At 39.5% G+C, this 25,021-nt stretch overlaps 1 protein-coding gene across 2 annotated transcripts in view; it reads right to left on the minus strand.

The window, feature by feature from the left end:
- LOC126236151 (WD repeat and HMG-box DNA-binding protein 1) overlaps positions 1 to 25,021 on the minus strand; it is a 172,918-nt gene that overhangs the window by 46,054 nt on the left and 101,843 nt on the right. For both annotated transcript variants that reach the window (XM_049945236.1, XM_049945235.1), the window contains exon 15: positions 17,785 to 17,897. In XM_049945236.1, coding sequence (XP_049801193.1) covers positions 17,785 to 17,897 — 113 coding nt within the window. The remainder of the gene's footprint in view (positions 1 to 17,784; positions 17,898 to 25,021) is intronic.

Below are 25,021 nucleotides of genomic sequence, written 5' to 3' on the forward strand. Positions count from 1 at the left end.
AAACAGAAGCAGGTGAGCTTGACTAAATTTAGACACCACAGAATGCTTCCGAGATATGTGGGCAATAAAATTACATACACATCCCAGCGATAGTCAAAACTCTCCTTATTCAAAGGGCACAGTGCATCATGATGAGCAAAATGCACCGTATCTGACACTAGATTAACTTGGTCCTCCACTTTGGATCCAAAATTGGTAAAGCTGTCTAAACCAGCAATAGGGAAGTGCAAAACTACGAAGATGTTTTTGTACGTAATTCACCAGCAACAGTTCTTTGAACAGAAGAATGACCTGCAGCAGTAAGGCAGGACCTTGCACTGGGACCATTGCAGCAGATGTGAATCCAGCCAGCAATGTGTATCCTCATTGATTAAAGACACAGGAGTGCAGGTGACCAGTTGGAATTCCACAGACTGGTCGAACAAAGTTATGTCTAAAGTGAGCTTCAGCAGTGGCAGGGAAACTGCCAGCTCCACAACCCCGACTGAGTGGACCACAGTTTTGTCCTCGTGCTGCGACTGAGCACGCAACTGACGGGCAGCTTTATGACATATAACGGCCAGGTGACTGTGCTTGCCACAGGACCAGCAATCTGCTGCACGATGCAGGCATCTGATTATGGCAGGCCAGCTGCCACGGGCAGGACAGGACTGACACTTCTTTGATGTGTGAAGGATGTTGCAGCACTGAGGCGGAAGGGTTTTCCTGATTTGCATTATTAAAATTACGAAAAAGCTCACTCAACACTGAGGAGGGAAACAGAATCACTGATGTGCTTAAGTCTTGCACGAGATGCTGGCAATCTGGTTGCCCATGGACTTGGGTGAGACTTCGAGAAATAAATAGGGGATAATGAGTTTGAATCATCAAGTGATAGCTGTTTGTGACAATGACTAAGGGTTTGAGAAACTTTAATGTCAATTTATAAAAACATGCTGAACTACTAAAATAATCTCAAAAGATTTCACAGTTTTAAGTAGTTCACGAATGTTGGGATCGCACTTGGCCTTTAGCTGTGACCTCCCTGTCAGGTGCAATGTGCACAATCAGGTCTTGAATGAAACTTTACCATTCTGGCACGTAAAATTGTGTAAGAGACCCCCAAGTCAGTAGCCCACGCTGCGTATGACTATATTTTGTTTATGACACTGATTAAACTGGAGAGTTGCCACAACCAGTTGCACATGCTCACTGTAGTATTCGGTTGAAAGAGCACAGAGGTCACTGAAAGACAAGTTACTAGGTTCCGAGAACAACTGCAACTTCTGCACCACTTCATACAGACAACTACTAAAAGACAAAGATCGAAGCACACTGCTGCCTACCAGAAATGTTATAAGCAAAACAGTATAGTTGAAGACAGCAAATGGCAGTGGGAGATGTAGCCATTGCCACCAACTAATGTTGCCTCAGTAACTGCTGGAGAGTGTCCTTTTCTGCATGCCATTGCTCTTGAGCCACAAACTGTTGCTATTGTTGTTGCTGCTGCACTGACAGCTGTTGCTCCGAAAAGTTCAAAACCTTGGGGTCCATAACACTGGCACAGGTTCTAAGCACATTACTGTAAACACAGTGTAAGAACTCATCACAATTTTTGTGTCCGTGCTGAAAACAAACATGTAATCTGTAAACAAAGCTAAGCTCTTCATGAACTAAACACAGAAAGAATACCAAGAACGAAAACCAGAATATCCAAGCACAGAGCAGGATTGGTATCCATATAGAATCTAGGTGTCATTTGTCAGAGCATGCGGTGTGCTATATTAGATTGGCCCATGCATCTTGCCTAGCACCAAGCTATTATCAGTCAAGCTCACGTAACTCATCAATCGCACCTCTGTTGGTACCTAACTGCAATGCCTCCTATCTACTGGTGGGGATATTAAAACAGCATAATACACTGTGAAGTACGTGGTTTTCAAATATGTTATTGTGGTCCACCCTCAATAAACACTGGTGTCTGCTTTCTTTACAATGTCGTAGTTGTGACTAACATTACATGAAAAAGAGCAGAAGATGCTAAAACCTTGGTATTGCACAGGGAAATACATCAAATAAGGCCTTCCAATTTGAGATGTAACATTAGGAATCAATTACTTGACTGAATTAATATGATGTGTAGTATAAAAGATTAACATGCTGATTAATTTATTAATTTACATATATTTCAATGTAGCGTTGATGTATTATTATATTATGAGTAAATCACCACCAAGTATTTGGAGGAAAGCAGTTGCAACAGTGGAGACGAAGAAAAGAGAACAATCCCAAACATCCTGTTTGGTCACGAGCCCCAATGGCTAAGACTCCAATCAAGAAAAAGCATCATGTAGACAACTACAGCAGTACCTTCATTTCCCGGAACTCGCTGAATGGAACTTTGACAAGGTCCTTTGCTTGAGGCACACTGAGTGAATGTCAGAGAGGAACCAGATGGAGCCTCACATGTGTCTTAAGGGACGTGGATGATGCTGAACAGGTTGAGAACGGGGGTGTCACAGTTCAAAGTCAATGTCAGGAAATGGGATTTCAGGAGCTGTGATAGAATTTGCCACTGTGGTGATCTGCAGGACCAACATCTGCTAGTCTGCAGGAATCTGCCACATATCTGTACTTCTGGTGATCCTGCTGCAGCTAACAAAACAAGTCAAAACTGCTGAATACTGGGCTCTCCACAGAATATAAGGAAAATTATCTTGCTGTTTGTTTTTCTTTACTTTTGTGTCTGTATTTCATAAATTTGTGTTGTACACATAAATTCTTGTATTTTTACTGTTATTACTTTCTGTCTGTACTTTACCGAATTGTCTCTCAAATGGATAGTCTGTGTGTAATTAATCTCTGCATGTTATTAATGTTCTACCAGCATTGTAATAATTTCGTATTCTGGACACACAAAATAAATAACACCATGCAAAATTCAGGATTCCACTGTCGTTAAAATAAAGAAAATACATTTAAACTATTAAAACAAATAAATCATAAACTGACTCACTGCACTTTATTACAAGAGAAATCATGGAAATGATCAAGGAAACATTTACTAAATAAACAACTAAGTATCAGACAAATATGTCTATTATATACAACTTCATTCCGAGTCTGCATGATACATTATTTAAGGAATGGAAAATAGTGGATGAGCATTCCTGAAAACAATACAAGTCAAAGTCAAAATACAATGTACAATGCCATAAGCAAATACTCTCCTATACACTGCATTTGCATGCATATTTTAAAATACTCGCAGCAGAGCATAGCTCATAAATACCTACAATCTCATTAAACAGTTATTGTTGTGTCAGAATCTAGAAATATATGACATCAGAGGTACAGCAAATTGGTGATTTCAATCATATCCCACCAACCAAAACCAAATGGTAGAAATTACAAGTCTAAAACATACAAAAAAAAAATTACACTAATAAAGCTCTGATAATCTGTGGGGTCCCACTCAGTACAAGGCCTTTTCTTCTCTTTCCACATTTTATCAGTGACCTTCCAAGGAACTCTACCACAAACTATTAATGTGTTATTTACAGATGACACAAATTAGTTCTTCCAATCAGTGACCTTCCAAGGAACTCTACCACAAACTATTAATGTGTTATTTACAGATGACACAAATTAGTTCTTCCAATCCAACTCAACTATGAAATTGAAGTACAAAATTAGTGACACAAGCAATTGTCCTGCCCTCATCGCACAAGAATAATCTGTTACTACACAAAGCAAAACAGTTCATGTTCTCTTCTACCCACCCAGAAACTATCCTGCCAACACAGAACCCTTAAAAGTTAAACATGTAATTAGGCAGAATTTTTGAACATGTAACAACACAGAATTTCTGTGAATGTGGACAGAGAGAACATTTTAGTGCAGGGATGGCCAAGAACATTTTAGTGCAGGGATGGCCAATAACTCTGCACATGTGCAGAACTCTCCCAGGCCTGAATGAGATTTTCATTCTGCAGCGGAGTGTGCGCTGATATGAAACTTCCTGGCAGATTAAAACTCCGTGCCGGACCGAGACTCGAACTCGGGACCTTTGCCTTTCTCCCAGGCCTGCATATCTCTCTCGCCTGACTGCATGACTGCCTGACTACTATGCCACGCTGTCTGAGTGAGAAGATAGGGAAACTGCAAACGCACCGCATTAAGCTGTGATCACGTCGGCTGTCCTGCACTGCGTAAAACCAAGGAAAGAGGTTTGGTGTGGATGTCAAATCGTGTCATTCTGCACAACAAAGAACAAGCTCCACCCTGCATCAGTACATCAAAAGAAATGCTTCGCCTCAACATGCTCTGTCTGGATGGAATTTCTCGTTTTCTGTTTTTATTGACAGTGAGTGCATATACTGGAACATTGCTGCATGACTATGAGCATTCTGCTACATTCTGTCCTTGTCTGCGCCATTCTGCAATGCTCTACACCACGCGTTTGTGCACAGTGCAGAGCCACACAGCACGGTGCTGCTTGGTGTGGATGAAGCTTTAGATTGCAAAGCATTCATGCAAGAAATATTGAACAGCTTCCCAGTGGCTTGGTTTCATATTTCCCAACAACATAAATAACAAAGCAAATTTTCAGTATTATTTAATTATTTTTGGTCTACTTGAGACATAGTAAAATTTATAGCTGGCATAAACTGTTGGCATACAGACAGACACAGACAGTTTCACATAGTTTTGTTACTCAGGTTGCCACGTAATTGTAACTTATTTTGTGTCATTACCGAAGAAAAGTCCTTTGACACACATGTTGATCAAAATATTGTTACGTCTGTAGAATTATTATGGAGAAGTGGAAACTCTCCCAGAGGAAAACCCTGTAGAACTCCTGTTCAGTTTTAACATAAAAGAATTTGTCTTTCAAAGGGGAATTATTCTGCAGATCGATCATTTCCATCTGAATAAGCACAGGAGCACTTTCAACTGAAATGGCAAACTGTCTCGAAAACTGCTCAAAAACTGGCAGTGGCCTGAAAACATTTAGAAAACTTCCTTTTCAATGCTAAAATGACTTCTTTAATGGCAGTGAGCTCAGGGAAATGGTTGGTTTCCTTTGTCAGAAGACATCCCTCCCACAAGGTGGTTTTCTTCCTAAATGCACCCAATTTCTCCATCAAATCAAAATAAGTCACTTGTCACCTCGCAACGTCGTACTGAGTGCAGAGTGCTGCAGCTGAGTCCATCGAAACTGCAAGGTCTCCAATCCATTCTGGATCCTCTAATTTTGGTTCTTGCTTTCCTTTTACCTTCAGAAATTTAACAACAGGTTTTAAATTGAAAAATCATTCCAGGTATAGTCCTTGACTTACCCAAAGTACTTCACAGTAATATATATGGTCTCCACACTCTTCATTAAATTCCACCACGAATTGTTAAAACTGATGGTGTAATAATCCAGATGACTTCAAAAAATTTACTATTCATACCACCAGTTTCATCAAGTGCCCCAGGCCTGCAAGTTAAGCACAAAGTGCATCTTGAAGATCATAACAATGAATCCTGTACAAATCATCTGTCGACCATTGTAATTTTTGGCTCTTTCTTCAAAAACAAAACCTTTATATTTTTTAACCAAGGTTTTATTATGCCATGCTATTGCAAATTTACAGTCCCCTTTGACTATACGAATACGTAATAGTTACTGAGAATTCACATCCGTTACTTCAAAAAAGAACTGTGATTCACATTAATTTTTAAAGCCTTCTTGTGCAAAGAGCCACGGATGCAACAGTTCCATTGAACAGAAGAAAGGCATGCCAACCAAAAAGCGTCACAACAAATGCCGGAAGAAACAGTGTCATATTGCTCTGCTAAATAAAATGTTGCACTGGAATCGTAGATTAAATAATCGCAGACAGCATTCCTTTCTGGTGGCTACTTATGGAAAACAAATTCTTATGAAGGGATACCGATGAGATTAACCATCAAATCTATATTCAAAGAACTAAGTATAGTGCTAATGAACTGTATTTACATTGTAGAAGCAGTCTATTTTGGAGAAAAATCCTTGACTTGTCTACATCAAATAGAGAACTGCGCAAACATGACACATAAAGATTGAGCACAAGTCATGATGGTGTAAAACATACGGGTAGCTCATTATTCAACAATTTATTGCTGCTAATTAGAGATGAAACCAATGCTTTAGAAGCAGTGTAATGAAATGCTAATGAAACACATTTTTCATTCTCTTGATGAGTACCCAAAAGAAGACTAGCATTAACTACATGATATTCTTTCCTCCAAATAATTTAAATCTTACTATGTCCATAATTTCTTTTCACTTTTGTTTTTTGTTCTAAGCTTAAACATTCCATTGTCTAATTCATTGTACACCTCACACTATCAGATGTAAGGACCAAATAAATAAATATTTGTGTAAATGGAATATTGATGGGAAACATATTTTCTAATATCAGGTTCCCTACTGAACACATCTCTCAATTTCTGCTCAGATCTCTCAATTTCACCTTCACATAATTACATTTTTGTTACTAAAGAATATCTGCAGAGGGATATGGGTAGGGAAGAATTCATTAAGTGAGAAGGGGGATAGTGGGATGATATGAAGAAGGTCTTCCGACAAATAAATCAATGGCTGTACAACAAGACAAAAGGAGTTCACAGGGTAGAGCTTAGGCAGAGAGAGGAACAGAATATCCTTGGCCATCCCCACTTCAATCCCGCACTCCACAGGTCATTTCTTTGTGGCAGACTCCAGTGTGAAACCTGTCTCAAATAACCACCCACAACCTCCTCCTGCAGCCCAGTCACAGGCATTTCTTATTTTGTAAAAGGCACGGCCACTTGTGAGAGTAGCCATGTTATTTATCAGCTATGCTGCAATTAATGGACAGCATTCTATGTGGGCATTACAAGTAACCAGCAGTCTACTTGCATGAGTGGCCACCACAAAACTGTGACAAATCCAAACTTGACCACCAGTTGCCAGACGTGCTAAGCACCATGTCACAAACGACTTCAACAGTTGCTTTACTGCATGAAATATTTGTATATTCCCTTCCAACATAGCCTGCATTCTCGACACGCTTCTGGCTTAAGCCTCCACTAACCCGTTTACCACTGCCTCACCTTACATTTTCTCTTCTCTCTTACGTCTCCACCACTCCTCCATTGTCCAGATTGTGTACTGTCTTCTCCCATCACTGCCAACCCCCCCCCCCCCCCCGATCATGCAATATTTTCTGTTTCCCCCTTCTCTCACTACTCTTTTTCAGCCCTCTCCCTTTCTCTCTTCCTTCCTTGTTTCCCCCTTCATTTTCCCCCTCCCTCTCTCTTACCTCTTACATACTGTACCCCGTGAACTCCTTTCACCTTATTGTGCAGCCACTAATTCATCTGTTGAAAGAACTGCCTCACACAATCATGCTCCCCCCCCCCCCAATCTTGCCTCCCTTCCCACCTCCATCGACCTAGGAAACTTCCCTCAGTGATCGATATTCAACAGTAAGTCTCGTTGTGGCTGTGAGCATTTGGGTGTCTGTGTGGTTGTGAGTGTGAATGGGTGTACTTTTGCTACAGAAAGAGCAGTTGGTCGAAAGCTAGTGTAAAAACTGCATTCTCTTGAGCATTTCTATGTGCCACACATTACTCAGCTATAGGTGAGTGGTTGCCTTTCCTCTGTTTTACATATATTTCCATGCAGCAATTTCCTTTGCTCTTATAGAATTACTATTAATATTGATAATTATCCACATGATTCTGGTAATCCAACTGGCACATTGGCACATTTAGTATTACAAGGTTTCTATTCAAGTCATTTGAGGATGGATGATGGACCAAAGAAAATGCATTACACTTGCCATTCCAACACACTGAATCTTGTACTTCTTACCAGTCATTGCTTTAGGAGTCTATGAAATGTTCTTGTTACAAGAGGATGTTTACCTCAGAGTATTGTCATTCCTGTTTAGAAACTGTTCTCCTTAATGTTCTGCATCATGGTCAGATACACAGTTATCAGTCTGCCCTGCACATTATTACCAGATGCTAAGAAACTGTATAACCCAACACTAAATTGTAGTGGTGTTTCTGTAGGTTTTAGGTGTTGTGTCTATTTCAGAAAGCATAGACACAATGAGGTAGCTAGGTGCACGCTAAACTAACGCAGACGGGCTTGAAGTTCTGGAACATGAGACTTATTAATGAATAAGAGGAAAAGTACGTAGATGCGTTTAATACTTATCTTTATTCTCTTGTTGGAATACATCTCTCTTGAATATTAGTACGCTATTAGCACTGATACAAATGGCGCCTTGCTAGGTAGTAGCTATGGACTAAGCTGAAGGCTATTCTATCTGTCTCTCGGCAAATGAGAGGAAGGCTCGTACGTCTGGTCGCAAGCAATGTCGTCCGTACAACTGGGGCGAGGTCTAGTCCGTGTCTTGTGACCTGCCATGTGGTGGCGCTAGGATTGCGATTACACAGTGGCGACACGCGGGTCCGACATGTACTACAGGACCGCGGCCGATTTAAGTTACCACCTAGCAAGTGTGGTGTCTAGCGGTGACACCACATTAGGAATAACACGTAGCTGTGTATTTCTACATATAAAGCCCATCTCACATGGAGTAAGGTTCGTCACAAGTTTGCCAGATGGTGCAAATGACTGCTGGCTAGCATGTGGAGGTATGTTCTAATGGAAAGCACACACTAAGAGCATGAGAAATGTATTAAGAAAAGCACTATATTTATCATCTATCGTATCAGCACTGTAAACATCCTGCCACTCTTGTTCCTTGACAAGGTTTAAAAAACCCACTATTGCTGTTGGATTAACTTTCCTACATAGTTTGTCATCCCCCCCCCCCTCCCACCCCCACTCATGAACCATGGACCTTGCCGTTGGTGGGGAGGCTTGGGAGGCTTGCATGCCTCAGCGATTCAGATAGCTGTACCGTAGGTGCAATCACAACGGAGGGGTATCTGTTGAGAGGCCAGACAAACGTGTGATTCCTGATGAGGGGCAGAGCCTTTTCAGTAGTTGCAGGGGTAACAGTCTGGATGATAGACTGATCTGGCCTTGTGACACTAACAAAAATGGCCTCGCTATGCTCGTACTGCCAACAGCTGAGAGCAAGGGGAAACTACAGCCGTAATTTTTCCCGAGGGCATGCGGCTGTACTGTATGGTTAAATGATGATGGTGTCCTCATGGGTAAAATATTCCGGAGGTAAAATAGTCCCCCATTTGGATCTCCAGGCAGGGACTACTCAGGAGGACGTTGTTATCAGGAGAAAGAAAACTGGCGTTTTATGGGTCGGAGCGTGGAATGTCAGATCCCTTAACCGGGCAGGTAGGTTAGAAAATTTAAAAAGGGAAATGGATAGGTTAAAGTTAGATATAGTGGGAATTAGTGAAGTTTGGTGGCAGGAGGAACAAGACTTCTGGTCAGGTGAATACAGGGTTATAAATACAAAATCAAACAGGGATAATGCAGGAATAGGTTTAATAATAAATAAAAAAATAGGAATGCAGGTAAGCTACTACAGACCCCATAGTGAATGCATTATTGTGGCCAAGATAGATACGAAGCCCACGCCTACCACAGTAGTACAAGTTTATATGCCAACTACCTTCGTAGATCACGAAGAGATTGATGACATGTATGATGAGATAAAATAAATGATTCAAATAGTGAAGGGAGACGAAAATTTAATAGTCATGGGTGACTGGAATTCGACAGTAGGAAAAGGGAGAGAAGGAAACGTAGTAGGTGAATATGGAATATGGGTAAGGAATGAAAGAGGATGCCACCTGGTAGAATTTTGCACAGAGCATAACTTAATCATAGCTAACACTTGGTTCAACAATCATAAAAGATGGTTGTATACATGTAAGAAGCATGGAGATACTGGAAGGTTTCAGATAGAGTATATAATGCTAAGGCAGAGATTTAGGAACCAGGTTTTAAATTGTAAGACATTTCCAAGGCCGGATGTGGACTCTGACCATAATCTATTGGTTATGAACTGTAGATTATAACTGAAGAAACTGCAAAAAGGTGGGAATTTAAAGAGATGGAATTGGATAAAACGAAAGAACCAGAGTTTGCAGAGAGTTTCAGAGAGAGCATTAAGGAAAATTGATAAGAACGGAGGGAAGGAAATGCAATAGAAGAAGAATGGGTAGCTTTGAGAGATGAAATAGTGAAGGCAGCAGAGGATCAAGTAGGTAAAAAGACAAGGGCTAACAGAAATCCTTGGGTAACAAGAGATATTGAATTTAATAAATTACCTTTGGAGAAAAGAGAACCACTTGCATGAATATCAAGAGTTCAGATGGAAACCCAGTTCTAAGCAAATATGGGAAAGGAGAAAGGTGGAAGGAGTATATAGAAGGTCTATGCAAGGACGATGTTCTTGAGGACAATATTATGTAAATGGAAGAGGATGTAGATGAAGATGAAATGGGAGATATGATACTGCATGAAGAGTTTGACAGAACACTGAAACACCTAAGTCGAAACAAGGCCCCGGGAGTAGACAACATTCCATTAGAACTACTGATAGCCGTGGGAGAGCCAGCCCTGACAAAACTCTACCATCTGGTGAGCAAGATGTATGAGACAGGCGAAATACCCTCAGATTTCAAGAAGCATATAATAATTCCAATCCCAAAGAAAGCAAGTGTTGACAGATGTGAAAATTACTGAACTATTAGTTTAATAAGCCACGGCTGCAAAATACTAACACGAATTCTTTACAGACGAATGGAAAAACTGGTAGAAGCCGACCTCAGGGAAGATCAGTTTGGATTCCGTAGAAATGTTGGAACACGTGAGGCAATACTGACCTTACGACTTATCTAAGAAGCTAGATTAAGGAAAGGCCAACCTATGTTTCTAGCATTTGTAGACTTAGAGAAAGCTTTTGACAATGTTGACTGGAATACTCTTTCAAACTCTGAAGGTGGCAGGGGTAAAATAGAGGGAGCGAAAGGCTATTTACAATTTGTACAGAAACCAGATGGCAGTTATAAGAGTTGAGGGGCAAGAGAGAGAAGCAGTGGTTGAGAAGGGAGTGAGACAGCGTTGTAGCCTATCCCCGATGTTATTCAAGCTGTATATTGAGCAAGCAGTAAAGGAAACAAAAGTAAAGTTCGGATTAGGAATTAAAATCCATGGAGAAGAAATAAAAACTTTGAGGTTTGCCGATGACATTGCAATTCTGTTAGAGACAGCAAAGGATCTGGAAGATCAGAAGAACCGAATGGACAGTGTCTTCAAAGGAGGATATAAGATGAACATCAACAAAAGCAAAACGAGGATAATGGAATGTAGTCGAATTAAATCGGGTGATGATGCGGGAATTAGATTATGAAATGAGACACTTAAATTAGTAAAGGAATTTTGCTATTTGGGGAGAAAAATAACTGATGATGGTCGAAGTAGAGAGGATATAAAATGTAGACTGGCAATGGCAAGGAAAGCATTTCTGAAGAAGAGAAATTTGTTAACTTTGAGTATAGATTTAAGTGTCAGGAAGTCGTTTCTGAAAGTATTTGTATGGAGTGTAGCCATGTATGGATGTGAAACGTGGACGATAAATAGTTTAGCAAGAAGAGAATAGAAGCTTTCGAAATGTGGTGCTACGGAAGACTGTTGAAGATTAGATGGGTAGATCACGTAACTAATGAGGAGGTATTGAATGGGATTGGGGAGAAGAGAAGTTTGTGGAACAACTTGACTAGAAGAAGGGATCACTTGGTATGACATATTCTGAGGCATCAAGGTATCACCAATTTAGTATTGGAGGGCAGTGTGGAGGGTAAAAATCGTAGAGGGAGACCAAGAGATGAATACACTAAACAGATTCAGAAGGATGTAAATTGCAGTAGGTACTGGGAGATAAAGAAGCTTGCACAGGATAGAGTAGCATGGAGAGCTGCATCAAACCAGTCTCTGGTCTGTAGACCACAACAACAACACATAGTTCGTAATTAAACATGACATTGGTTTGAGTACAAAAGCCTTTTAGTGTTAAAATTTGTGCAACAGGGTCTGAAAGGCCATCCACACTTCTACTAACAGAATGCCCATCTAGTAATGAAGAATGAAAGAAAATATTGTCTATGGCTGTGCTACTGTTGTCCTGCACCCTAGTTGGAAAAAATGCAGTCTACATCAGATCATATGAATTTAGGAGTTCTACCAACATCCTTTCTCTTGCACCATCATATACAAAATTAATATTGAAATCACTACATATAACTAATTTCTGGTACTTCCAACAAAGTGAATCAAGAACCCTCTCTAGCTTGAGCAGAAATGTTCTGAAGTCGGAGTTAGGGGACCTATAAACAACAACAATTAGAAGTTTAGTTTCATTAAATTCAGCTGCCCCTGCAAAACACTCAAATACCTGTTCAGTGCAGTGCCGTGATACATCTATGGACCCAAATGAAATACTGTTTTTTACGTACATAGCAACTCCTCCACCCCATAGGGAACTCCCTGAGAAACCTCTAACGTGAGAACTACCTAGCAGCAGAACCTTCTTCCTGCTAGACTTCGCAACTAGCCTAGGCCTCCTAACTGCTGAGGGCTGCTGCATGTTCCCTACATCTACAGCTGCACGAGGCTCCTCTCCACTGAACTCTGACAGTTGGTCAAATTTATTGCATATAGGCAAAGTAAAACTGAACACCGCCTCTTCCTAGCTGCCTTCTTGCCAACTGCCAGTTCCCATTCCCCACCGCCCTTCACCCTCCTCAACCTATCTAGTTCCTCCTCGGCACGTTGTAACTGCACCTGAAGGGCACAGATCTTACGCTCCTGCTCCTCTATCAATTTATTTCTACTACAGATTATGCATTCCCAGGAGAGGATCTCACTAAAATGACCACTGGCTTCTCCACTGCATCCCCCCCCCCCCCCCCAATGAAAATACTTTGAACAAATCCCACACCATAACCCACTACTCACAAACCTGTGACAGAGTCCACACTTCTCACTCATGGTAAAATTTTACAGTTACTGAGGGGGGGAAAAAAGCAGGTAAAGTGGCGTTCACATTTGCATTTAATCGTGTTTCCTGTACCCCACTTTCTGAAGAGGATCGTAAAACTGAGTTAGATATTATTTTTTCCATAGCTAAATCTAATGATTATCCGCTACCCTTTGTTCAAAAAATTTATGAAAAATTTGCCAATAAATATAAAGACATACGAGCAAATGAAGTAATTGTAGGGAAAAATGAAGCAATGAAATATATTTCTTTACCATACTATGGGGCAGTTTGTCTTAAAGTTGCAGCTATTTTTAGGAAACTCAAGGTTAAGATTGCTTTTTCAACTAAGAATAATTTGGGACAAATTTTAGATCATGACGTAGATAAAGTAAAAGTTTTACACCAGTCTGGGGTTTAAAAAATACTTTGTCCAAGCTGCGAAGCATGTTACGTAGGTCAGACTGGACGAAAAATTGAAACTAGATTTGCTGAACATGTCGCCGTTGACAGAAAGTACGCGGCTGATAGGTCGAGTTTTGCAGCCCACATTATAAATAGTGGACATGAACTCCCTCAAATTGAGACGCATGTGAGGTTATAAAATAGAGCAGAAAAGGGAAATTATCTTGATTTGCTAGAGTATATAGAGATCTTTTGTCATCATAGGTCAGCTAGCGTGTGCCTTCTCAATGAGCAAGTAAATGTGAGGGGAGTTCATTTTTGGGAGCTCTTCGCCGAGCATTTGCTTGATTGGTAGGACAAGGAAGAACGAGGGGGAGGGCGGGGGGGGGGGGGGGTGGAGGAGGGAAGAGTGAAAGGAGGGGGGGGGGGAGATAAATAGATCAGTGATATGAATTATGTTATTGTGACTAAGTTTGCGTTGGCGCCCTTTAGTTGGGTTTTTGCCATCTTTGTCGGCTACACCGACAGACATATGGTGTGGATTCACGTCTCATGATATACGAGCACACCGTAAGAGCCCCTACGAGTTCTCAATTCATCCTATCGAGCCTGTGTTAATTTTCTCCCATGTATGAAATGTGCTAGCACTTTATTTCTACATTTGGTCTTGTTTCTTTAATAAGTTTGTTTCGTTCATGTCCGTAATTTTCTTATCTCAACTTAGTTTACTTTACATGTGCATTCAGCAATGTGGCTCCATCTGCCGGAAAAAAAATCCGATCTTCCTGAATATCATTTACTGTACGCTAGATGGATGCCAACACCGTTTTTACATTTTGGCATTATGATTAACTTTTGCTCTTCGATAATATGATAAATAATTTTTTTTTTAAATTAAAAAAATTTTTTTTAAGTTTTTTAAAATTTTTTATATGGTGTGTTTCTCACCTATTTTTACTTATTTGTACAATCGCTTTTTGGTGTATATAACTGTACTATGTGATTGACAAAATCTTTGTCAATGTATCCATTTTGAACATTTTTCAGTATTTTTTCATTATATTTTACCGCACTTTGTAAGTCATTTCTTCTTCTCCTTTTTATTTTAGCTATATTTTTTGCATAGAGGGCGGGTTTGCTTTGCATGGCCCCTTTTGGTTTCTCGTTGTCATAGTCAATTCTCTATGTATCACTCTATGTTTGACGTCTGTTTAAGACAGTGTTACTACTCAGGGAACATACACGTTGAAAGGTAAATTTGTATGTGCATTTTAAATGGTTTAAGGCGTCTATATACATTTAATTTTGCTTTATGTACATTTATTCATTTGGTCACTGTTATTCATTATTTTTATTTTTATTCTTGTATTTGTAGCACTGATGACGGCTGTTAATCAGTTGAAATCGATTTGCGAAATTAAATAAAGAAAACATGATCTTGCGACTGGTTGCTGCTTATTTGGTAATTTTATCCTATGAAAGGCAGGGCTACCTGTGAAACCAATCATGTGATCTACAAGCTAAACTGCAACCACTGTGCTGCATTCTACCAGGGCAGGACCAACCAACAAGCTGGCTGCCCGCATTAATGAGCATCAACAAATTGTGGGCAAGAAACAGCTGGACCACCTCGATGCTGAGCATGCCGCCCAAGATGACATTCTTCATTTCAGTGACTGCTTCACAGCCTGTGCCACCTGGATGCTGCCCACCAATACCAGCTTTTCTGAACTGCGCAGGTGGGAACTCTCCCTGCAATATAAACTATGTTCCTGTAACCCTCCCTGCTTCAACCTAGCCTCTTCCCTGTTTCCATTCCAGCAGTACACAGCCCTCTATTCCACTAATGCACCCACAGTCCTTTTACTTCTCTCCTTTTCTACTCCCCCCCCCCCTCCCCCACTGGCCTCTGTCTAACCTCCCGACTGCATCTAGCTGTCCTACCCTCTCTTCACCTTGTCTCTGTATGCTCCCACAAGCAGAACTTTACCATCCCTCACCCCTACCCTGCTATCCCTCCTCCTCCCTGCTCCTTCTTGCCCCACCACCCTGTTGTTTCTCCCATCACATGCTGCTGCTCGCGGTCTGGCCTCAGTAAACACAGACTGCGGTCAGATATGTGTACGTGCGCACGATCTATTTCCAATGGAGACTTTGTTGGCCGAAACCCCCCTTCCAACAGTCTTTTGGTTGTGCCTATCTGCTACTCAACATCTTGACTATCTGGTGAGTAGTAACTACCCTTTTCTTAGTTTTGTTGTATTCCATCCTGGATCTTCCACTGTCTGAAGAAAATACAGTTTATTTCTACAAAGAGAATGGGCATTTTTATAAACTACTGACATATCTTTTCATGAGTTGCTGTTTTATCAGTCCATCACAATTTCAGCTGTATTAGAATGTTAGTGAGATGAATATTTACAAACTCTGCTGTGTTCTGCCCAAAGAAGCTGATTTGAACATGCCAACAACAGAACTCATGTATTACTCAAAAATCATCACTGATAACGCCTCTCTGAAGAGAAATAAAGGGAACAAGAAATATGGCGAAAAAATAGCTACTTCTGTTGAAATTTTAACAGAATCCAATACCCCAGAGTGTTTTTAATTATGAATTATGTACATTGACACTGCCCAAAGAATTTCATTTCTGTAGCTCAGTGATCTAAGAAATATGAAAACATTTAAATTTGCAAAATCCTCTCAATTACCCATGAAAGTGTAAACAAATTACCAAATTCTTTGATAAACTGAAATAGGTTTGTGGTGAAAAAGTACAATTTTTCATTCTGTACAGAGATAGCAAAGGAAAGATAGCATGCCGTGTGCTGTTAATTGGTTTCATTTTTCTTAAATTATGAGGTATAGAAATAAAATCTGTTATTAAGTTTAAATCCATATCATTCGTTATTAAAAACAAACTGGGGTATAGGATTCCATCAAAATTTCAACAGAAATAGCAATTTATTTTCCCCAGACTTATCATAATCTTCATTTTACTTCAGGAAACATTATCAGTGATGAGTTTTGAGTAACACATAAGTCGCCACATTAATCAGTTTCCTTCACCAAAATAGGGATGAGTTTATAAATATTAAACTCTATTCATCTCACTAACATTCTGATGCATTTGAAATTGCGATACGATCATGTAATAGCATCTAATGGAAAGACAAGTCAATAGTTTATGAAAATGTCCATTCTTGGTATAGAAATAAACATATTTTTTAAAGTGTAAGCTGCTCACCATTGATACTCTATAAAAAGTAACTATACTATACAGTGTAATAGTACAAAAAATATTAAAGCTGAGAAATTACTCCTTCTTTGGAAAACTACTGTTCAAAAATAGAGTTTTTTTGAAATGTATGGCTAATACCTTTGAACTATTAAAAATATACTAAAGAATACATTCAGCTAAGTGATAATGATGTTAATTTGTAGCCCAGAGTGTGCTGAACTAAATGCATTTTATCTTAAAGGCTTAGTACAATCCACTATTGAATAATTGTAAAAAATGTAGATACTTGAAAATACGAAAAAACGCATGCGGCCTGGGACAAATATGGCCGCCATTTCTAAATAATAAGCACTAAATTAAAAAAAAAAAAAATTGTAGCTACTAAACATTGGGGAATTCACCCAGCAAATTTAATATTTTTCTGAGATGGTCAAGCAAACAATTATTTTTTCTTGGACCACTCGGTATGGATTGACCCTGTACACTCTTCACATATATATTTTTCCAAACCCACAGTAATACTCATTTCCCCAGCTATCGATGGTGCTTAAATATTACATCGTTACACAGAAAAAAATATGTTGTCACTTCAATATATTGGTATATATAAAGTTTTGCATATTAATCTTCTGGTGAAATACTCTCCTCTTTGCGTACTACCCTTTGTTCAAATCTTGTTTTGATTTCTGAAACCATTTACGAGATACGAGGAATTTTGTGACTATTTCATTATGGTTTTTTCGCTGGGATAAAACAATTTTCTTGAGTCTGATGAAAGAAAGCAAATTCTTCAAAGAAAACTTGAATGTATTAGCTACCTTCCATATGCAGCAACATACAACCTAACATGTACCAAATGCAAATTCATAGTGTACTCTATTTTTCACTGCTGACTTTCTGAAATTCTTTCAGTAGTTTGCTTAATTCTGAAATATCACAGTGAACATGACCATTAATGAAATGATAGTGAGTTCATCATGAAGCTGACGAATGGAACTATAAGATGTGCAAGAATCATTTTTTTTTCACAGAATAGTTTCTTTACAATCATTTGAGAAAGACCACAGGTTGGCCAGCGGGTACGTGACAGTCTGTTCTCAAAGGTGAGACAAGCTTAATATCTAATGCTTTACATTTTTAAATGCCAACAGAACTTACCAGGCATGGCATTATTTGTTGGTGTGCTTGCGAATGGATCGTAATCATCTGTAACAGCATCCCCATTTGAGCTAGACCATCCATTCTGGCTCTCTGAAGACTCCAAGACATACCTACATCAAAACCAAGTACATAAAAGATGAATATATCGCTGCATTTCTTATTACAGAGCAAAGTATCAGAGGCAACAAGCTTTGGAATTAATACTAGCAATAATACAAAATATCTGCAGTGAAAGGTTTCATCACATAAATATTTGGGGTGTCAGATCAATGATTAATGGGGACATCTCTCAAGAAATTTGCGTCTTAATCGACCAAGTCACATTCTTTGCAGAATATGAAAGTTCTGACTAGCCGCGACATAAGTATCACACTTTACACTCAACTACTTTGATACTATGTGTTCAGCATCCTACTCTATTTTAGTTGAGTCATGGGCACTTCTGGCAGTATTAGGTAAGAAATTTGAACCATCTGAATGTGGATATATTAAAGGATATTAAGGATACCAAGGACAGATAAAGTCACAAATGTGGTAATACTGTGCCTATGCACAAATATTTAGAAACTCTCAATAACGTAAAGAGGGGAAATCTCAAATACTTTGGCCAGATAATGTGCAACAACATATAACCTGTTGCAACTAATACTTCCAGGAAAGACTGATGACAGTCATGGTCACAGACGATTATTCTGGCTACAGAACTTAAGCCAGTAGTTTGGACTGAGCACAAAATTGCTGTTCAGAACAGCCATGTACAAACTACAAATCATGCAACCAATTACCAATGTTCTTAGTGGATTAGGCACTTAAAAGATGATGATGATGAAGACGAAGAAGAAGAAGAAGAAGACAAAATGGGATAAAGGAATGGTGTATAATTTCCACAGTACAGCAATACTGCAACCAACTTAATTTTGTAACACCACTCGCCATGCATTTGCGATGCATTTGTCAAAAACAAGTATGATAAAATATCTAAAAACACCCTATAATTATACAAATTAGGCTTTAAATTTGCCGGGGATCAGCATTTGGCGCTTACAAATACATGTGAAATGTGGCAGACCATGAAGCGTAAGCATCTTATCTGCATTAGTTATTTATTTATTTTTCACTGATGATAAAAATGAGTCCACTAGCTACTTTTTTGTTCAATTAAATTGAACCATCATGTATCAATAGCACTATATTTCACTTTAAATGTTTTTGATCCATTTCAATTTTCTTCTTGATGACATCTTAACATAGAGCTATTTCCTTAATTATGTAAAATTTAATTTACTAACAAACCTTAAAACCTGGTTTTATTGTAAAAGATAACATGTGCTCTACATGAATAAGTATCTTTCTTTGTAAGGTACTGACAAAAAAAATCTTGTGACTGGGCTTAATAAATAACGTATCCACTGACGAAATGGCTTCAGTGTAAGTGTTCCCATCATTACTAAAAAAAAAAAAAATAATTTTACTGTTACACAGGTAGGCCAAACTGAAAGCTAAAAATACCAGCAAGTGTGGTACTTCTAATTTCACTTCCACTTCCATCCCAGAAAAATTACGTTATGTTTTAAAGCTGTGTCCTGAATGGCCATACCATATTTTCGGACGAGTTTTCAATCCATTTAATTTCATTTGCTTCTATTTCTTTGATCTATGACAGCAATTGTGAATGAACACTTATACTTACTTTAATAGGACTATATGCTATGTCTCAGTACCCTTCTGTAAGTCACTATCATTATTTAAACTGAATAGTTTTGTGGTGCCTAAACTGTAAGGGGAGTTTGTGATGAAGCAAGCTGGGATCTCTCTACTTCCTCTTTTGTTTTGCCATCTGCCTCCTTAAATTCATTTTATTTTCATTTTTGCCTAATTACCATTAAGATGCACGAATATAATCTGCATTTCCATACAAGAAGAAAGGTTGGCCCTCAGTCTTAAGGAATATGGCACCAGATCTAATTTTGTGCTTAGTTTAGTGTATGTCATTAATTTCCTACTTTATTTTGACCATTCCTGGTTTAACACCTTCGTTACAGGGTGAAATCAGCAATTGTTTCGAGACTTACATTCTATTGTTGACTTAAAAAAAATATATAAATTGAGTACTAATTATAAACATTTGGAAGAAGAACTACTAGGATTCTTAAAGTATTTATTTGGTTCTAATCGAAAACATATCTGCAAAGCCAGCCCTTAATTAATTCCAAAATAATTACCAGGTTTGCCGAAAGTATTGTCTGTATAACTATATCTGTTAATTTCATCACTTAAACAAATATTTCGGCCTAGCCTTTGTGGTAGAAGAAACTGTTAAAAAGGAGGAATTTTTCAATGTGTTCGGTTAATTGAATGAGTTATGTTTTTATTGTAAATTCTGTAACTTAAACATCAAACAACGTATAGTTTCAGTGCCTATTATTGTGAGGATATATAAAGGATGGATTTTTGTACCGACACAGTCAGTCCGTAATTATTTTCAGATAGGAATGATGTATTGCTTAAATTAACAATAATGCATCAACTTAACAGTGGAATAAGTGTAACACAAATAGGCCGTGTGTTAGATCAAGTAATGACAATGTCTGTTCAAATTATTTTAGATATAGTGTCACATGTACCTTATTATTCTGCAAGAACTGCGAACTGTGTGGTTAGGTTTTTACTGCTCATACTTGTTCAACAGTAAACTATTGTAGCAGTATGTTTTGTATGCCTGCAACCTATTAATGAAGCTTATCAACATATACCAACAATGAACTGGCCATATAACTGTGTAATATTGAGGGGTTGTGAACAGTGAAAGTAAAGAACTGTGAAGCGCAACTGTGCAACTGTCAGCTACATCATTTGCAGTAGTCACTGTTGAACTCCCCCCCCCCCCCATTTTTCAGCCTGTATAACAATGCAGTATGTCAACACCGAGGACTATTAACAAAGAAAAGCAGGCGAACATCACTAGTTTCACAATACTTTGAAATGGTCCCTGGTTCATTAACTAGAAACAGTAATAGCTTTGGAAAGACATGGTTTACTGGTTTACAATATACAAGATGATGCAGCTAAGCTGTTCACTTCAAATATTTCAGCATCTGTTTAATATATTGCAATTCTGTGTTCACCCAGATAAATTTTGAGAAAGTCCTTACTAAATGATCATTTTTCTCGTTTCCTTCGACATGTAGTCTCTTTTCATAGCTGTATTAAGTACAGAGATACAATACCTACTTTACTACTGCTGCTTTTATTAAAGTTTTAAAAAAGGTAAATTCAACAGCATTTTACTCCTCAAAATACAATTACTAGTTTTGGAATAATTACAATATTTAGAACTAAGGATTATCTGTTTTGAACATGAAACTGAATTGTATTATGCGGAAGTTCATGATTTCGCACCCAAGTAAAGAACTACACCATGTTGAATAAGGAGAAAATTGTCATGATACTGGCATAAAAGAGGCACACAGGAAATTTATCTTTCATTCTGGCTTTGTTGTTCACATGTGTTGAATACTGGTTAGTTTGAGAACATAAATGTCTTTCACAAACTGAGAGAAAGTTAGACATGCTACTTTTTTATGGAGTAAGCAGAAGGAACATGAAGAGAACCACTGAGTTGTACACCAAAGTGAATGGGGGAGGGGGGAAGGGGTGGGTGTGATAAAGAGCAAGACTGCAATGAGGTGAACAAAACAGACGTTCTGGCAACAGTTACTCATAAGCCACAAGTGAGCTCCAGACAAACTTCGAGTGCCTCTGAAATAAACCAGCCAAGTGTTTTTTGCTTTCCAACAGCTTCCATCTGTAGCATGTCACTTCATCAGCGGACTGATCAGAGAAATTGCAGAAGATGCACGGAACTCTTGTCAGTTAATTCTGATGAGACATCAGGACAATAGGTTACTCCCCTCCCCCCAAAGAATTCTCTTTACCACTGAAGCTATCTCTAGAAATAATGGAATGTTGTTTGTCAGAAATACGCATTATAGGCCAGCTGAGAATATACACTGCTTGAAGTAAGTTGAACATCAGAGGCAGTGGAGTGTGAACATTTGGTGCAAGATATTGAAGAAGCCTTAACAGGTAAAAGATATATACTATTTCTTAATGAAGTGCTACCAACTCTCCAGAGGAAGTACCACTTGAAATACGTAGATGTATGTGGTACCAACTCGATGGCTATCACGCTCGCTACTTGGTTGGGGATAGGAAATTGAGCACCTAGTATGAAGGCCTGCTTGTTCACATCTGATTTGACACTATTTGACTTTTTTCTCTGGTATAAACTCAAAGATGAAGTATAAGCACAAGTGCTGATGATCCAAGAGGATTTAAAACATTACGGTGTTGCAGCATATGCAATGATACCTAAGAAATCTTTTGAGTCTGACCTTGCACAAACGATTGCAAATGTGTATTGCAGTAGACAGTGGGCATTTCAAATACTTGATGACATAAACGGAATATCAAGGATGTGTTTATCGCCTTGTTTTTATGTGATTTCCTTTTTGTTGCTGGCGCTGTTGTACTATCGTTAAGTATGTACCTGGGCATTAAATTAAGGATGCCAATTTATTATTCACAAATTATTTTACAAATCCTCCAATTTTTAACATATACCTTTCTTTCAAGGCTCTGGAAGAAACAGAACTGTTACTGTAGTTAACTAGATGGATCTTTGGATGCCACATCATTTGCCTTCTAGCTAGTGTGTCGATCCAATCACATGGAGCCAAGTGTGATTAGTATCAGTTTTAAGTTAAACTTTTCTCGACTACCCCACTTTTGAGACTTTCACTCTACAGCAGAGTGTGCGCTGATATGAAACTTCCTGGCAGATTAAAACTGTGTGCCGGACCGAGACTCGAACTCGGGACCTTTGCTGCAGAGTGAAAATCTCATTCTGGAAACATCCCCCAGGCTGTGGCTAAGCCATGTCTCCACAATATCCTTTCTTTCAGGAATGCTAGTTCTGCAAGGTTCGCAGGAGAGCTTCTGTAAAGTTTGGAAGGTAGGAGACGAGGTACTGGCAGAAGTAGAGCTGTGAGGACGGGGCGTGAGTCATGCTTGGGTAGCTCAGTTGGTAGAGCACTTGCCCGCGAAAGGCAAAGGTCCCGAGTTCGGGTCTCGGTCCGGCACACAGTTTTAATCTGCCAGGAAGTTACCCCTCTTTTGTTAGGAGACTCTCTTACCTGTGTTGGGCTGGAACATCCCATCAGCCTGATGCAACTGTTTTATGTAACAATGCAAACATTCACATAGTACAGCAATTGGTTTCATGTTCAAAACAAGAGAAGTCCTGAGTGCTAAATATTGTAATTACTCCAAAACTAGTAATCGGATTCTGAAGAGTGAAATGATCTGGTATTAGTCTCATTTACAACTGCAACCTTTGTAGCAGAAATTACTGTATTTCCATTTGACAAAGCAAAGTTGATACTGATACCTCTATAATTAATATAGGTATGAAAAGAGCTGTTATGTCATTTAGTGAGGATTTTTTTTCACAATTGATTTGGGCAAAAACAGAATTGTGATATCTTAATACTTTTGGACTAAAGGAGACCACACACTGAAAAGTGTGGAGTTGTTGATAGGCACACACAAACAGAAAGAAAACTTCCTAGCTTTCTGGGTAATCCTTTGAGCTAGAGTAAGAACCCCCCACCCCCCCACCCTACACACACACACACACACACACACACACACACACACACACACACACACACACACACACAAGTGCATATGCCTGTGCCCTATATGGAGCCGGATGGATGCACAGTACCAGCATTGCATTTCAGGCAGATAGACTATGTTGTGGTGGGGGTTGTTGTGCAGGTGGTGGTGGTGGTGGTGGTGGTGGTGGTTGTTAGTGTTTAACGTCCCATCGACAACGAGGTCATTAGAGACGGAGCGCAAGCTCGGGTTATGGAAGTACTGGGAAGGAAATCGGCCGTGCCCTTTCAAAGGAACCATCCCGGCATTTGCCTGCAACGATTTAGGGAAATCACGGAAAACCTAAATCAGGATGGCCGGAGACGGGATTGAACCGTCGTCCTCCCGAATGCGAGTCCAGTGTGCTAACCACTGAGCCACCTCGCTCGGTGTTGTGCAGGTGGGATGCGTAGAGGGAGGGAGGAGAACTGGGGGATGGGTGGCTAGTGGCTCACAGGGAGTCAACTGATTTCCTAGCTAGAAATAGGGGTGGGGGGTGGGGGTGGGGGAGTGGGGGAAGGGGAGTGGCAGGTGCACAGGCTAGGCGTTTGACGCATGTATGTCAGAGCTGGTGCAGAATGGCACATGCTGCAGGTGATACGGGGATGTGAATTAAGACGGGGTGACAGGACGGAGGAAGGGGAAACTAAGTGGACGGTGTGGGGACAGTCCGAGGCCAGAACAATTACAGGAGCAAAAGATGTGTTGCAAGAATAACTCACCTCTGCATAGTTCAGAGATGATGATGGTGGAGGGAAGGATTCAGATGGGTCGAGTTGTGAAGCAGTCAACCTACACAACATCACAGTCCATCTCTACAGCACTCCCAATCCCACTCGCTTGTCAAGGGGATCATATTCCTGTTAGACCAAAGTTCAAGACCTGCCCAATACACCCACCCAGCACAAATTACTACAGTCCTGTTACAGGCTTATCCTATGCCCTCAGAAGCCAGACTGCCAGTGACAGTAGCTATGTCATATATCAACTCTGCTGCAAAAACTTGCACTGTGGCGGAATAATATATTTGATACCTCACATACTGTAAGTGAACACTGAGTGAAGCCTGAACATGTAATCTAACAATATTGCAAGTGGTGTACCTCTATAATGAATTGCTACAGTGATCAAAATCATTTATACCATCACACATGACGTAACAGTTGGTAAAATATAATAGTATTTCATGGACTACTGCTAAAATAAAGTCTGCTGACCACAATCAATAATTCATGTACTGAACACCACCTGTATGGACTGGGGTGACAAAAGTCATTGGACAATGACATGCAACTATATAGATGATAATATCATCATGTACACAAGGTAAAAAAGGGCATTGCACTGGCAGATCTGTGATTTGTACTCAGGTGATTTATGTGAAAAGGTTTCCAATGTGATTATGGCTACACAACAGGAATTAACAGACTCTGAACACAGAATGGTAGTTGGAGCTACATGCATGGGGCATTCCATTTAGGAAATCATTAGAGAACCCAATATTCTGAGGTCCACA

This window comes from Schistocerca nitens, chromosome 2 (assembly GCF_023898315.1).
Source record: "Schistocerca nitens isolate TAMUIC-IGC-003100 chromosome 2, iqSchNite1.1, whole genome shotgun sequence".
In the NCBI taxonomy this organism is placed as follows: domain Eukaryota; kingdom Metazoa; phylum Arthropoda; class Insecta; order Orthoptera; family Acrididae; genus Schistocerca; species Schistocerca nitens.